The sequence below is a fragment of the Calidris pugnax genome, unplaced genomic scaffold (genome assembly GCF_001431845.1).
Source record: "Calidris pugnax isolate Ruff unplaced genomic scaffold, ASM143184v1 scaffold103, whole genome shotgun sequence".
NCBI classification, from domain to species: Eukaryota; Metazoa; Chordata; class Aves; order Charadriiformes; family Scolopacidae; genus Calidris; species Calidris pugnax.
The window spans coordinates 14,314,304-14,329,468 of NW_015090990.1; the positions used below are offsets into that span (position 1 = coordinate 14,314,304).

Here is a 15,165-nt window from a genome sequence, read left to right on the forward strand (position 1 = left end):
GGGGACAGGCGCTCCGCCCGCACCGCAGCCCCGGACCGGGGGAGGCCGCCGTCCCCCCGCCGAGCCCCGCCGGAGCCGCTCGCGAGTGGGGCGCCCACGCGGGGCGCGGCGCTGCGCTCCCGGGGCAGGGACGCGAAGCCTGACCCCGCAGCTTCGGCTCTTGCGTTTTATTTTATATTTTTTTCTCTTCTTTTTTTTTAATTTTTTTAAATTTCTGCCGAAGGATGGATACGTTTCTTCTCGCGTGGGGATTTCTAGGGCTGTGCTTGCCCGGCTCCGGAGGCACGGCGGAGACAGGTAAGGCGCCGGCCGGGGCGGGGGATGCCCCCGGCCACGCGTGGGCGAGGGAGCCCTCCGCGCCCGCCCAACTTTCAGGTGTCTGTGCGCGGTGCCGGGCACACGCACAAAAGCTGTGCCCGGCCCTCGGGCACCGCATGAGGAAACAGACGAGGAGCCGGCAGCGCCGCGCAGCTTTCGTATAGGGGTTTTGGGGGGGTTGGTGCGTGCGGCGGGGCGGAGACGGGGCGGCCCCCCCGGCGAGGCGCGCAGCGGGTGTAGCCGCGCAGCTCCCTTCGCCCGGCGCGGAGGGGCGAGGGGACGGAGCCGCGCTGCAAAGTTGCGCGCTGAGATTTTTTTTGCGGGGCACGGGGAAGGGAAGGGGAAGCGGTAAGGGACCAGCCGCATCACGGACACCCGCACCCGGGTGCCCGCGGCTCCGTGCCCGCTTACAGCCTGGGGAAACTTTAGGTGAGAAATTAAAATCGACTGGCAGGGAGCTGGCAGCCGGGCAGGGCGGCGCTGGGAGCAGGCGGCGGGGCTCGCCCCTGGGAGGCATCCTGTGGGCAGCCCCCCGGGAAAGCCTGCCCGCGGTACGTGCGGGACCCGCATTGACTTTAGGGACGCCGGGGTGTCCCGGGACCTGGGGAGTTCGTGGCAGGTTTTGGGGCGCGGGTGTGTTTTTCTGGTGTTCGCTTAGGAGGTAGGCTGAGCTGTCAGGAGGCGCTGGGATGAAGCCCCGGCGCTTGCGTTGTCTCGGCTTAGGGACAGGAGAGGGGTAAGGGCGGACTGAGGCTGGGCCCTGTGCTCCCCAGCCGCTGGCTTTGAGTCTGGCTAACGGGGGCAGCAGAATCCCCACCTGGAGCAGTCACTGGGGGGAAAAGGATATGCCTCACCCAGCCGTGCACTGCTCTTCTGGGGCTCCTTCTGCCGTCAGCAGCCCAGGAGCTGCCCTGGTAAGATAGTGGTGCCAAGCCACTAGCCGCTGAGCTGGGGGGTTCCCTTCCCGTTAGCCAGGGCCTTGGGACATGTCTGGGACAGCCCCCAGGGACGCAGGGTCCTGAGCTGCGGGCTGACCCGGGAGGCGTTAGGTGGCAAGCGCAATGTGCGTGCGTTGGTCCCCGTGCCATGGAACGGCACAGCCACCAGCTCCCCCTTGGAAAGGGGAGAACCTCTGCCACCTGAGAAAGTCCCTCTTTTTTTGCAGCAGTGAAGCACAGACATTCCCGGAAAACACGCTCCGTGTACATTCAGTTCCCGGTTAGCATTGCCTCCTTCCTTACACTTATAAAGGAAAGAAAAAAACATAATCCCATCTTTTGTTCAAATAGGAAAACAAATGAATAGGCACTCGACGGGGTGAAGAGAAAGGGCAAGGACCTGGAAGGACCCTGCCAAGTGCGACAGTCTTCTTAGATGGTCCCTGTTGCAGAGGCAGTGTCTGGTCTCCTGAGTGGGTATTGTGCTGAGGCAGATCGGGCTGTAACCGGAGGCTCGCTCCTGAGGATGCACTGGACAGCCTGGCTGCAATCCCTGTGGCTGCTGAGCCCGAGCGTGTGCTTGTATCTGTGTGTGCAGCTCCTTCTATCCTTGAGCGGGCTTGGGACCAGGACTTCTAACTGGGAAGGGGTTTATGAGCCGACCGTGTCTCTGAGGCCATTCAGTCGCCGTAAGAAATGTTTATTTGAACGCAGGGTTTTCCCGGCTAAGCAGAGCATCACATGGTGTTGGGAGCCAGCAAGGAAGTTGTCTCCCTGTGGCTGACACTGGCGGCTGTTTGCCGAGATGTTGTTGCAGTGCTGTAAAACCTGGCCAAATGACTTTATTGCTACCCAGTGAGTAAAGGTATGGGGTAACAGGACGCGAACCTCGATCAGGCTATGCTCCAGTAAATTAGCCAGCCTAGTAAGAAAAACATGCCAGAGGTAGATGGATTTATGTTTCAGTCTGGTGTGTCTGAAAGCTTTCCCCCATTATGAAAGTCCCTCTAAGGTTCCCTAAGGGAGGTTAGCAGAGAGGGGAGATGTTTTTAATAGACAATAATATGATAATCCACATGGAAAAAACCCTCGTGCGATATTTCTACAGTAAGAGATAAACAGTGCAGCTGCCAATTTGTATGTAGCCAAGCAAACCCTGAGATAACCATGGAGGGGAGTGGGTGGGAGACCCTGGAAGATAAATCTGAAGGCTGCTGGATGGCTGTGTGTTTTTCATCTTCCCGTAAAAAGCAATCAAGTAAGAAAGTAACAGATTCGAGTGACCCAAGTACTGAGCGATTCAGACGATGTTTATGCAGCTCCAAGCAAAGCTCACTCTTGAAGCCTTCCAAATAGTTTGCTTAAAAGCTAGTGTTTTTAGTAACAACTTAGGAGATGTAGCAAGGTGGGGAGAGGGACCAAAACAAATTGCTGCCAAGCAGGCACACGGCTGCACACATACAAACATGCGCACACACACACACACCCCCACGCAAGTGTTGAGTGTAATGCCTTTTGCCCGTTGTGCTGTTAACTTGGCTCTTACTGGGAACAAAAGCTTTTTTAGCCGAGGAATCAGGCAGTTGTCAGGAGCATCACCGAAAACGACTGATACAAGCTCAGTGGGGGGCTCTGACCCAGGTTAGGATACTGCATTTTGTTTTCCGAACTTTTCTGCCGCAGGAAAATCATGGTGTGTGGTGTCTGGAGAGACAGGCAGGCATACTAGTCCCAGGGGGCTCTATGGAGGCAATTATCATCTCCCTGCCCTACTCCTTCTCCTCCTCTTTCCCCCCAGCCCCCTTCTCAGTATTTACTCTGTGTTTGATACCTCGTGCATGGCCTAGAAGGTTAAAATGAGAAAGCGACCCACTTTGCTGGGCTGGAGAAGGGAGCAGTCCCTGTCCCAGCAGCGTGCTGCTCTGGGCAGGCGGGTGGATTGATTTCCCAGCAGAAGTCTCCCATGCCACTGGGCTCCAGGACTTGGTGGCCTTGTATCACAGATAGCCTGAGAGGAGAAAGCATCCTTCACGGAGTTTAGGAAGCTGTCAGGTTCAGATAAGGCTGGGATCCTATCCTGTGGGACCCCCAGTTGTATTAATAAGGAAAAATTAATTTTTAAGCACTGGGATTGCTGCCAAATTATATGACCTCTGACAGAGCAGCTGCGCTAGGAAAATAAATCGTCTATATCTGAGACCCGCGAAACTATCTGAAATCGAAATAGAAAAAGTCTGCATTTAGCCATGACGGTGGGGGCAGATTGCAGCAGCTTGAGAGCAAACTGGAAGCGGCTGAACTTGGTCTCCATTGTGTGGTGAAGTCACCGCCACCGTGTCCCCATGGGGTCTTGGGAATACAGTTGTCTGATCCGGGAAGTGTGGAGGGCTGATGTGCCTGCACACACCCAGGCCGAGGCCGATGGTGTCGGCACGGAGGTGGGAGCAGGAGTGGGGTGTGAACGTTTCCAGCTCTACCCTCGCTCCGTAACAGCCCTTTGACACATTTCTAATTATAATACACACACAGACAAAGAGGTAGCTGGGCTATTTTCGAAATCCCTGTCTACACCCTGGTGGAAACCGCAATACTAGCAACAACATAAATCAGGGCTGTTGCTAACAGTGTTGCGCACGGCTTAGTGCTACAGTAGCATGGTTTTAATCTTACTCAGAATCAAAGGGTCAGCCTCCTCCCTGCCTGAGCCAAATCGCAGTCTCGGAAGGCCGAATCCTGAGCCAGGCTTGATGCCTGTGCAGTGAAAAGACACAAGCGCAGACACAGAGGAGAGGTTTGTCAGCACGAGGTCGGCAGGCACGGGGCCAAACACTCGAAATCACAACTCGGATCTGTAACCCTTTCTATGTGCGAGTGGTGCCTGTGGATCACATGGGGGAGGACAGCTAGGGTAATGCTGCGGGGCCAGGGCCCTGGCTGCAGCCTTGGTGAGGGAGCCTCTTCCCAAAACAGGTTGGGGAAAGGAGTACAAGCATTGAGTCGGCATGCGGAGTAGCCCGAAGGGATGGATGGCTGCAGAGACTTTCTGTCTGAATGCTTCTCCCCCTCTTCATACTTGATGAGTCAAAGAAAATGGGCCCCAGAGATGAAGTGGTCTTTGAAACCTGCCCTGGTTTCTCCCCGTGCATTTGAGACAAAGGCAAGACATCTGCCCTAGCTCTTCTGTCACCCCTAGCTGTGAAGTGCTGTCTATGTGGGGCTTGAATGCCTGCCTTTCTCTCCTGTCCCTCCTAGGAAGATGGTGAAGCCAAAAGGATGCTATCCTTTTACTCTGCTTACGTTTTTTTGAAAAGCTCCTTTGGACTCTGCTTTGTGGGGGGATGCCTGTGGGGAGAGGAGGGAGGAAAACCCCAAGCCCTTGTGTATGTAAACATATACGCACACGCTTACCATCTCCCTGGTTCCTTGCCTTTCCCCACAAGCACACAAATCTCTGCCTCTTCTCTTACACACAGAGCCCCCTCCGGTCCCCCCCAACCTTGCTGCCTGCCACACACGTGGTCCTGCATCCTTCCCTTCCCCATACTCTCCCTCATGTTCCCGCAGCCCCTCGGCAACTTTCTCCCTCTTGGACACCCCCAGGCTCTCTCCTGCTTTCCTCTCTTTCTGTTTGACCGTTGAATATGCGCTCAGCAGGAAACAATGTGTTTAAGACACTCGCCAGAATGTGTAATAACTTCGGCACTAGTAGTGAGGCTCAGCAGTAGCTGGATTTGAGCAAGCCGTCATAAAGGCTGAAGCTGCTGCTGCTCGGCAGCGTGTGTGGAGGGAGCTGCCGTGGGGCCTCTCCCCGGGTGGCTCTGTAGGAACTGCTTCTCCTCCCATCCCCTCCTGTTCCATCCCATCCGTGGGGCTGCCCGCTGCTGAGGCACCCGGTTTTGCTCTGCGGCTCCAACAGAGCCCTTGGGAGGCAGGGCTGAGCCAGGGGTGGTGCAGGATTCAGAGAGGCTCTGGCAGCCGCTTTGGGAAGAGGCAGGAATAAACTGCCATTGCCCAGTGGGGAAAGCCAGGACTCAGTTTTTGTGAGGAACGGACCCTGACAGATGGGCTCGAAAGGTGTGAGGGAGCTGGGAGGGCGCAGGGGGAGATGAGAGACGAGATAAGCTTTTTTTCTTCTTGGATTTGTCGTAATAACAATGCTAATTAGTATTTCAGAGGCATTGAACACCTTTCATCAAGCCTGAAGCTCTTTAGAGAGGAATCCTAGGTGAATCCGTGGCTTGCTCTTTAGTGTGTGGAATTAGAAATGTCTCTTGCTTTTTCTCCGTGGCCCTCAAACCAGCCTGTTATTGATAGCATTCATGGGGGTGGCTCAGCAAATTGTTTCATCCTTGTATTATTTCCTAGTGTAGCCCATAGGTAGGGTGGGAGGCTGCTATGCAGGAACCCTCCCCTTTATTTCTCCTTAGGCTCTGAGCCTTCAACTCCCCCAGGTCTCTGTTTCCCCACCTGAGATACCAGCAAAGTTTCCTCAGAAACTGCCCGATCTGCAGCTTGAAGATCTCCTGAAGCTGCCATCTATTCCTGGGAGATGGCGGTGCGCTTCCACAAGACTTTAAACCCTTGGGAGCCTGACGCAGAGGCAGGAGAAACAGGCACGATTCCTGCACATTCGATATGCAGTTATCCCCCTCCCTTGCACGTGCACACACACACACACACTCACGCGCTCTCCCGAATGATTACTGAAGTAGCCAGGAGTTGTTATTCCAGACCCACCGATTGCCTTCGCAGGCAAGCCGGGAGGATTGTGTGCACAGGTATGTATATATATATATATATATATATAAAGAACTAACACTATTAAGCTGGTTGCCCTATTGGAATTGCATTTGCCTGTGATATAAGATGACAAATAACAAAGTTAGCGGAGGTGGCACCATGTAAAACCAGGATGGGAAATCTCATGAAAGATACAAAGGTCGGGGGGGAGGAGGAAGGGGAACCACCAGCACCCCAAAGTGTCAATATTTAAAGCTCAAAGTTACCACTGACTCAGGTGGTACGAAGTGATGCCCCCCCCCGGAAGGAGGCTATCCAGAACTGCAGGTGTGGAAATCGCTGGAGTTCAGCTGATCTCAAAGGAAATTTACCTGGATTTGCATGCAGGATTTGGCCCTCTCATTTCTGTGGTGAAGCTTGAGTACGTGTCTATTTCAGGTTTCCACTTAATTCTTCTGTGGATTAGCATGGCAAAGAAAGTGCAAGTATCAGAAATCTCCAAATCTCCTCTCTCTTCCTCTCTCGAACACTCCCTTCTTATTTAAAAATAATTTTAAATTATCCCTTTTTGCAAAGGCTCACAGCTAAAATGTTCCATTTGCTGAGCTTTCCGGCGCTCCCCTCTCACTGCTGTCCAGCGCTATAAAGTGAATATATTGCATCCCTCCCTGGTTGCCTTAGGAAGTGGTCAAACGGCTGCATTCCTCAACTGATGGATTGGCGCGTTCCTCTCTTGCTTGAGCCCAGACAGTGTTTTTATGAGCCTGTCTTGTGACAGGCTTGAGACACTTTGAATCAGACAAAATCCTAGTTCAGATCACAAAAGCAGTCCTTAAATTCTGCTTTGCTGCGCCACTATTTTTAAGAGAAATTTTAGTTAAACTGGTAAAGGCCCTTGATGAAATGTTCAGGGGACTTTCCCTGGCTGCGTGAAATCCCGAGGGGTGGATGTGGGTATTGCTCTGGGATGAAATGTGCGTGTAAGTGCTTTATGGTGTTTGGGTGTGTTTGTCCATTAATTTGTTCAGGAAGCCTTTGAAGCTTTATCTCGCAATCCAAAGCAAACACGCTTCTGCTAAAATGATCTATGCTACTGGGGATAAAATATCTAATCTTATTAGCTTCCTCTGCACTATGTCTCTCTCCTTGGCCAATGGCTAAGCTGTATCATTTAAATCCGAGAGTTCACATTTGTGTTCCTGCCTGATGTGAAAGTTGTGCCGTACAGTTTGGGGGGAGAGGCCATGGCATGTTAGCTGTGAGAGTTTCCCCCAGGCCCAGAGCCTGCAGAATGAGGCAGGAGGAACATTAATGGTAATGAATCCTCGGCAGAAGAGACCTGTTTCTCCCCTCCATGCCAGGGTTTGGCAAAATACTTGGATGTACATGGAGCTTGAAAAACTTTGTTTCTTGAAGAGCTGTTTGACTTTAACAGGACCGTAACAGAGGGTTTGCTGCACAAAGGCTCACGCCAAGTTCAGCAGCTCTGAGAGCAGTAGGTCGTGTGTGCCAAGACCTGTATTTTGCTGTGCTGTCGGAGGGCTGGCAGGGAAAATCTCCTCTGCCCGGCGCTGAATCCCAGGATGTAGAAATCTTCTGCAGTGGTTAGGTGAGAGTGTGGAGCTGGGCTGTGAGGGCCTCATGCAAAGAAGAGAAATAAGTGATGAGGCCGGGCAGTGCATCCCTCTACCATGGAACTCCTGGCATCTCTCTCCCTTGCTCCTTTGCTGCCCTCGAAGGCTGCTTTTTCTGAACAGCACAGACAAAGATGATGCTGCTTGCCTCTAAGGCAACAAGAGCGTCTTTAATTTTCTGCGCAGCCTTGAATTACATCCCCAAAGTAAACTCAACCCAGCAGATCAAAACATGTGATAGTTTTCTGCTGGACGCTACAAGCTTTGAGAGGCTGTAGTATGTGTGTTTGTTGTGAAATGGGCCTCTCTGGTGATGATTATTTTTGTAACAGGCAGAGTTGGCTTTAGTTTCTGTGTTGAAGGTCCAATAATAACAGTGAGCCCTGCTCTCCCGGGGTGAGGGAAATCCAGAGGGGTTTAATCGGCAGGAAATTCAAGTAGGAGAATGCTCTGCTCCTGGCCTAAGGTTTCAGCATGAGCTGATGAGCTGCAGAGCTGAAAAGCCCCCAGTGTGGGTGGAGGTTCCCGGGGCCTGGTTGTTATTTTTGGGTCCCCTGAGTGATGATTGTTTGTTGCAGCCTGGGGCAGGCAGGGGGAGACTTCATCAGCCTGGATGTCTCCAGCAGGTCAGGGCAGGGAAAGAGGGGTTTGCCCCTTGCGAAGGGTGAGGAGCTCAGAGCAGTTACCCATCTCCGTGGGAAACTTTGGAATTGCCTGCTGTATGTTGTGGCGTTTGCAGGAATCCACTCTCCTGAGCATCTTCCTTTCTCATCCCTATAGCTTGGTGGTTGTCCTCTTGTGTAGTTCCTCTGTTGGGTGATCCAGTAAGGAGAGGATTGCTGGGATAATATAAGTCATGTGGTGGACCTTAATGAAGGAGGGGATCTGGGGATTCCCCATCCTGAACATAGCCTGCTCTGATGCTCCTGGGGAGTGCTGACCTCTGTAGTGTCTGTTGAGGAGCACGGCTGCTCTCCCATGGCCTTGCTATTGGCACACTGCTCCACTGGCCCCTCCACTGTGCAGGCTGGCAGGGGCCCCAGCAGTTTGCTTTCAATCCCTGCCTTTTGCTTACTGAGCAACGGGATGTCCCATGCACCTGTCAGACTTGGCTTATTCTTCAGAATTTAATTTTAATTTTATTAAGTGAATTCAGGGCTGGCAAAAGCTGCCAGAGCCCATTAGCTGTGGAGCATGTCTTGCTTCCAAAGCACACAGCCTGGGCAGTAGCCATGGCACTCACCTTTTTTCTTTTTCTATCTTTTTGCATGGATTCAATGCATCGGTTTGAAAGGACACATTTATGTAGAAACTTTACCCTCTGCTGTGTACAAAACAGGCCTGAATTTATACAGAAAGCCAGTGCTTGGCATGTCTGCTAAGGCAAACCCTTTGCCTGTCAGTGGGCACAGTGATAGATTTTTTTTTTTGTTGCGGGTGTTTATCTGCTAGATACCAGTGAATCAAAAGAGAAAAAACTCAACAGAACAATTACAAAGATACTAAAATGATTTTGCCTCCTCAGACAACTCTAAGAAACCCCTGTTTCCCTGGTGTGCTATTGCCTACTGCGTGCCCTGGTGCTGTGCGTGGACAAGGCAGTGCTGTACTGAAGCAGCCCCCTTCATTTCTCTGGACCTTCTCGGGGAGGGATGAATGAGAGGGCAAAATCTGTTCCTCAGAGACACAGATAAAGTTTCCTGCAGGTGGAAGGCTTGCTTTCCCTACTACAGAAAGATGGCAAAATTTTCCTGGTGGTATCTGAACACCTGAGGCATGTGACTGGTTCTTCTGTCTGCTTAGTGTTTTTGCCTCCTTGTCCTGTTAAGCTGCAGAGATTGCAGTTGCAGAGAGCTGGGCTCCAGGCCCTCTCACTCAGGCTCTTCTCACCAGCACCAGCAGTTTAACTTGGGCACCAAACTGACGTGAAATCAGGATCAAGCCTAGGGGTTTCCTTAGCTCAGTCCCACTGACCTAGAATGGCCTTGCAGGGCAAAGGAGAGGTTCTGAGATCAGGCTAAACCTGGGTTTCTGCTCCTGAGTTCATTTATCAGGGAAGAGCTGGAGCAAGCTGGAGCTGACACCCCTGTTCACATTGCAGTTCCCCTCCGACTGGTTGAGTTGCAACAGCTCACAGAGTATTCATAGTACCCGGCACGAGTAAGGGGCTAGCAGCTTCTGAGTGGTGGGTGATGTTGGTGGTATCAGCCTAGCGGGTAGCATGTGTGTGAAAGCTGGAGAGACGGGGAGGGGATGACGAGGTGTGGAAGTATTGACTGTATTTTCATTGCTTCGAGACTTTGCCCTTTCCAAGAAAAATAATCTGCAGCTTGAGTATTTCTTTTTCCTGGAGGGGGTGGACATGTGTGCAAACGAGGTGTGAATTTTTATGAGAAGGTGTGAAAGTGCGTACATGAGTGAAGTGTGAATTACACGTCTATTTGTACGTTGATGTCAACAAGTCCGAGAATTTCTTCCTTCCACGTGAATGTCTCTCTCTCTCTCCCCTCAAACCCACATAGGCACGTGTGTGGGCAAATATGCCTTGCTGAGAGAAGAGATTTGTGCAAGAACGTAGGTTTGTAAATGTTTGTCTGTTGAGCAAGCTCTCCAGTGGAACAAAACCAGATGTTTTTGAATATTCTCAGCTCTTCTGTAGCAGTGTTGTGATTTTTCCCCTTCATATTTTTTCAGGATACTTACAGGATTATTTTAAGAAAAAAGGGAAGGCTGCAAAGATGCCTTTGGGTGTGTGAGAAGAAAGTTATTTTGAAGAATGAATATGTTAGAGGGCATGAAAAATATGAGGGAAGCTGAGAGAGTGCTTTTTCATGGCAAAGGAAGCATTGCTCCCCCATGAAGGGCCCTCCCGTTGCCCTTGTTCCCGCACAGGGCACGTGGATTTTCTGCAGGTAGTGTGCTGACAGTGTGCAGGCAGCAGGTTGTTTATTCAAAGTGCTTTTTTTCCAGGAAGCATTGCTGCTGAGGGGTCCTGCCTCTCTCCTGCTGATTCCGTTGGCTCTGGCAGGAGGGCAGTTTGAAGGTGGGCTGGGATGTCCCCACTGAGAACGGGCAGGCTCGTGACGATGACCTGGCAGAGCGACAGAGCCAAACCAGCAGTGTGGTGTTGAGCCCACATAAGTCTGCGCTGCTTTGCTTCTCCTGGGTGGTCCTGGGGCTTTGCAATGAGTGCTGCTGTGGGAGGGACAGGGACAACCTTCAGGGCCAGGGTAGTGGGGAGCAGCGCAGACACCTTTGGCTCACTGAGCTGATGGGGTGTGGGATGTGTGGTTACTCTCCTGTGCCTCAGCTCCCTCGGGGGCATGGGATGAGCCTCTGGTCCCATCATAAATAGTGCACATCTGGGCCCTAGGAAAGCTCACCCGCATCCTCCTGTGGCACCAGAGCCCTCTGGGACTGAGGGGAGGCTGTGGGGACAGCCTTGCAGTGGGGACAACCCACTAGGGTTTGTGCCCCATGTTGCTTATGATCAGGGAGTGGAAAGCCTTTCTGCAATGTGGACTGGGGTTACCCCATATTCTTGCCAGCCTGCCCTGTGAAGGGGTCTAGGGTTTGGGTTTTTCCCAATTTTTTTTTTTTCCCATTTTGCTAGTTTCTGCGTGTTTTTCTGGTGTGAGGGGGCAATGCTGTCTTCCAGGGGCAGCTGTGGCAGCCCATCGGGATGGGGCGGTGGCAGGGGAGGGTGGCACGCAATAGGGGCCCTGTGGAGAAAGGGACTTTGCTGGGATTTGTAGTGCGTTATCAACTGACCCTGTGATGCAGATTTTCCTCCCAGCAAGTAATGCAATAATAAATTTGATTTGCAGCGTTCATGAGATTAAGTGTTTTTTTGAAGATGAAATCACCCTCCAGGGCCTGTTCTAACCCAAAGCTGAGAGTGCTTCCTCCACTCACCAGGCAGCTGTTGCCAGCCATTTGTGGGCTAGCCCCACAAAACCACCACTGCTGATTGTCTATGTCTGCAATTCCACAGCTAGGTTAGCTTGAAAGGTTTCAGGAGGCACGAGGCCAATCTGCCGAGATGAGGTGGTGGGGGCAGGTGGGGCTGGGGAGAGAGAGCACAGTGAGCAGAGAAGGGCTGTCATGGGGCTGTGGGCCAGGGCCAGGAGGGCTGGACGCTGTCCTAGACTCTCTCACTGGTGGACCTGGAATTGCCATCAGCCCTGCTGTGCCTCGGTTTCCTCACTTGGGTACAGCAAAGCTTGCTGCACTCTTGCAGCCGGATCGAGGACCATACGTGTCTAAATTTTGGTGTCTCCTGAGGCAGCTGTGGGAGACTGCCACAGAGCAAGCTTGCAAAGGAAGGGATAAAACGAGGTGGCTCCAGATGATCTGATATCAATCTGTCTCTTACTTTATGGCTCTCTAATTGCCTCGGCAAGAGCATTTATTTCTCTTTTCTGGTCTGTGTGAAATGTGGTATGTAAGCGTGGCAGGAGGTGGAGGGGAAAAGGAATAGGTTTGTTGTGTAGAATAATTGCCCTTGCCCAGAGATTAATATGAAAAATTAGAGTACCAAACAGATGTCAACAGCCAGGAGAATGGCCTTTATCAGACCACCCCTAGCAGTGGCCTGGAGGGACTGGCTGTGTGCAGCTGATGCCCAGAACCTGTTTCAATGCCTTTTTCCCTTCTGTGTCTCTGCAGCTCAGCCATGTGGGGGCCGCCTGAACTCCAAGGATGCTGGGTACATCACCTCCCCAGGGTACCCCAATGACTACCCCTCCCACCAGAACTGCGAGTGGGTCATCTACGCCCCTGAATCCAACCAGAAGATTATCCTCAACTTCAATCCTCACTTTGAAATTGAAAAGCATGACTGCAAGTAAGAGCCTTCCTCTTCCTCTCTAGTACATAGTCACCTCTCTTCCCACTTTTGCCTAGCAGTTTTCCTTGCATGTGAAAACAACCATCATTGTGAGCCCCTGTAGCCCTGCGTCTCATTGCCTTTCAGGGGCAAGTGTGCCTCTACTGACTACATGGTTATAAGATGCTGCTGTGGACACATAGGATGAGCCTACTCTGGATTGAACTGGTGGTTCTTAAATCAACCTGATACTGCCTGAAACCAAGAGCTAACTGGCTTTCAATCTGACTTTCACTTTGGTTCAAAGGCAGCTTGTTTTTCTGAGTGGTCTCACTGAGAAAGTGGCAGTGGCCGCTGTGCTTTTAAACTTGCGGGGAAGAGCAGAGCAATTTCCTGGAGTGTAACTAGGCAGTGGTAGAGAGCCTAGACATAGAGAGCCCTAGGGCTGGAGACCCAGGCTTGGGCCATGTGAGGCTGAGGGCTTGGGGGTCCATGCTGTTTGGGCTGGATCTGATTCTCCACAGTGCTTATTCTACTGCCTTTGGTAAACAGGGAGTTTGGGGTTGTTTGCTTTTCTTTCTTTTTTCTTTTGCCTTTTCTTCTAAGAAGGGACTCGGAAACTAGATGTCCGGGGAAAAACAATTAACAGCTAGTAAAGAATAATTAAGAGCATCAAAGGGCACCATAAAGGGCTGAGTTAATAACATGGTCTCAGCAGACGTATAAACCTGTGTGTTTAATCTGGAATCCACAGCCAGCTACAGGGATGCCTGAGCTGTGAAGGAGCTTGGGGTCTCCTAAAACAGGTCTAACACAGCAGTCTTGCCAGACACGCTTGTCCTGTTGATTAAAAGGGGGTTATATATGGAGAGGGGACCTCTGTTTTCAAAAAGGACAGAGGGACAGGGGAAACATTTATGGGGCTGTAGAATCAGTCCTGTGGAGAACAAAGAAATTCAGCATGGGTTTGATGATGTACTGAAGGTTATGAAGTGTAGAGCTGGATCCTCAGCTACCATAAAGATCAGTGTAGCTCCGCTAACTCTAATGAAGGTGTGCTGATTGATGTCACTGAGGATCTCATCACCCCCTACAGATAAAGCCTGGGCTAATAAGGCTTTGAGCACCATGAACTCTCCCTGAAGTCACTGTATATGCAAGGCGTTTAGCACTTTGCAGGATCAGGCCTGTGTTTAGAGAGGGAAGAAGGTAGAGAAAGGCTTAATGTGGGCATAGATGAACACAACAAAGCCTTGGCAGTGCGTGTAAGAATGATGGTTGCTATCAGATTGTGTTATTGCTTGTACAGGCTGAACTGCATAGCCTTCTCATAGCTAATGCAGTCACCCCGAATTCACAATAATAAAAGCTTTATAGGCCTATATTCTCAGTCTGGAGAGAATGCAGTGTGTATTGGGCAGGGCAGGGGTTGAGCTGGGCAGGAGGCACTCCAGCTTCTGCCTTTCCAGGGTCTTGGGCTTGAAGGGCTGCCTGTGCTGGAGATGATGTCACTTTGCTGTTTTGAGCTTTACTGTGGCGGATCTGAGTGCTACGTGGTCTTACCTTTTCCCTTTCTGTGTGTACATGCATGAGGGAGCCTTTAGTTTAAGCAGAAAGGTTTGAGTTTGAGGGTTTTGGTCCCCCATGTGGGACATAAATGGTGGGGGGTTTGCCAGGGTCTCTGATTCAGTTCAGCTCCTGCAGCAACATTGCTCTCTAGAAACCAGGTATTAACATCAAACCTCTCCTGAAAGTGAAGTTTGCCTGCATTTTTATCCCCTCAGCTGCCATCTGTGTGCGAGTGAAACAGGGTTCATCCACAGTGCACACGGGCTTCCGCTGGCCACAGGTATGAGCTGGGAGCCAAGCTGACTTTTTGAATGCCTGCTCCCCAGAGACAGCACTGCAAAGGAGTGGATTTGCAAGAACTTCATGGGCAGTGCTTTATAGGAAGCATAACCAAACATATGGAAACAGTACACGATAAACACTGCCTGAATGAATTTGATAAGAGGGAGATTTTAAAAATTTTTTTAAAGTGACCTACCAGAAGGAGACAAGTATTAACACTGTGTAATGCTTGGGCGTTAAGCAGTACTAATAGGTGACCATCTAGTGATAAATCTCATTTGAGTGTCAGAGGGTATTTCAGGAAGAAGCAAAGGCCTCATTGCAGCTGCAGGTGGGAACCCTAACAGAAACAGGAGTTCAGCATCTAAGAAATATGTTCTCAGGGCAGATGCCTTCTTTTGACATCTGTTCATTCACATAGAGCACATTGACACAAATGTGACAGGCCGATGAACCCCATTGTGGCACTCTGTCTCTGGGCAGACAGGGTTCCCCCTCCTCTAGTGTTGCTACCTGGCAGCTATTGGAGCGGGAGCGGGGCCAGTCCGTGCTTCCAGCTGCCAGAGGTAAACACCATAACCCCTTCCCCTGTTGCTTCTTCCTTCGGCATTTCATTTTACCTTATTAGGCTAAAGTTTCTTCCTCATAAAGCATAACATTTACATTCCTAAAGCCCATTCTAAGGCCTACAAAAATATCTGCAAAAGTCTTTTTAGTTTTACTGTGTCCTTTCTGGCCTTCCTTGTATCTCTTTTAGAATTCCCTTTGGGACGGGAGGTGTTTCCTCCTGTGTTTTTGTACAGAGCCTGGCACCCTGGGGACCTCTGCGGAAAGGTCAGTGATTTCCCCTCGCCGG

The 15,165-nt window shown here is 51.2% G+C and overlaps 1 protein-coding gene across 3 annotated transcripts in view; it reads left to right on the top strand.

The window, feature by feature from the left end:
* Window positions 1-15,165, top strand: part of NRP2 (neuropilin 2) — a 91,076-nt gene continuing 75,911 nt past the window's right edge. For all 3 annotated transcript variants that reach the window (XM_014954569.1, XM_014954570.1, XM_014954571.1), the window contains exons 1-2: window positions 1-297; window positions 12,299-12,476. In XM_014954569.1, coding sequence (XP_014810055.1) covers window positions 225-297; window positions 12,299-12,476 — 251 coding nt within the window. In that variant the 5' untranslated portion in view covers window positions 1-224. The remainder of the gene's footprint in view (window positions 298-12,298; window positions 12,477-15,165) is intronic.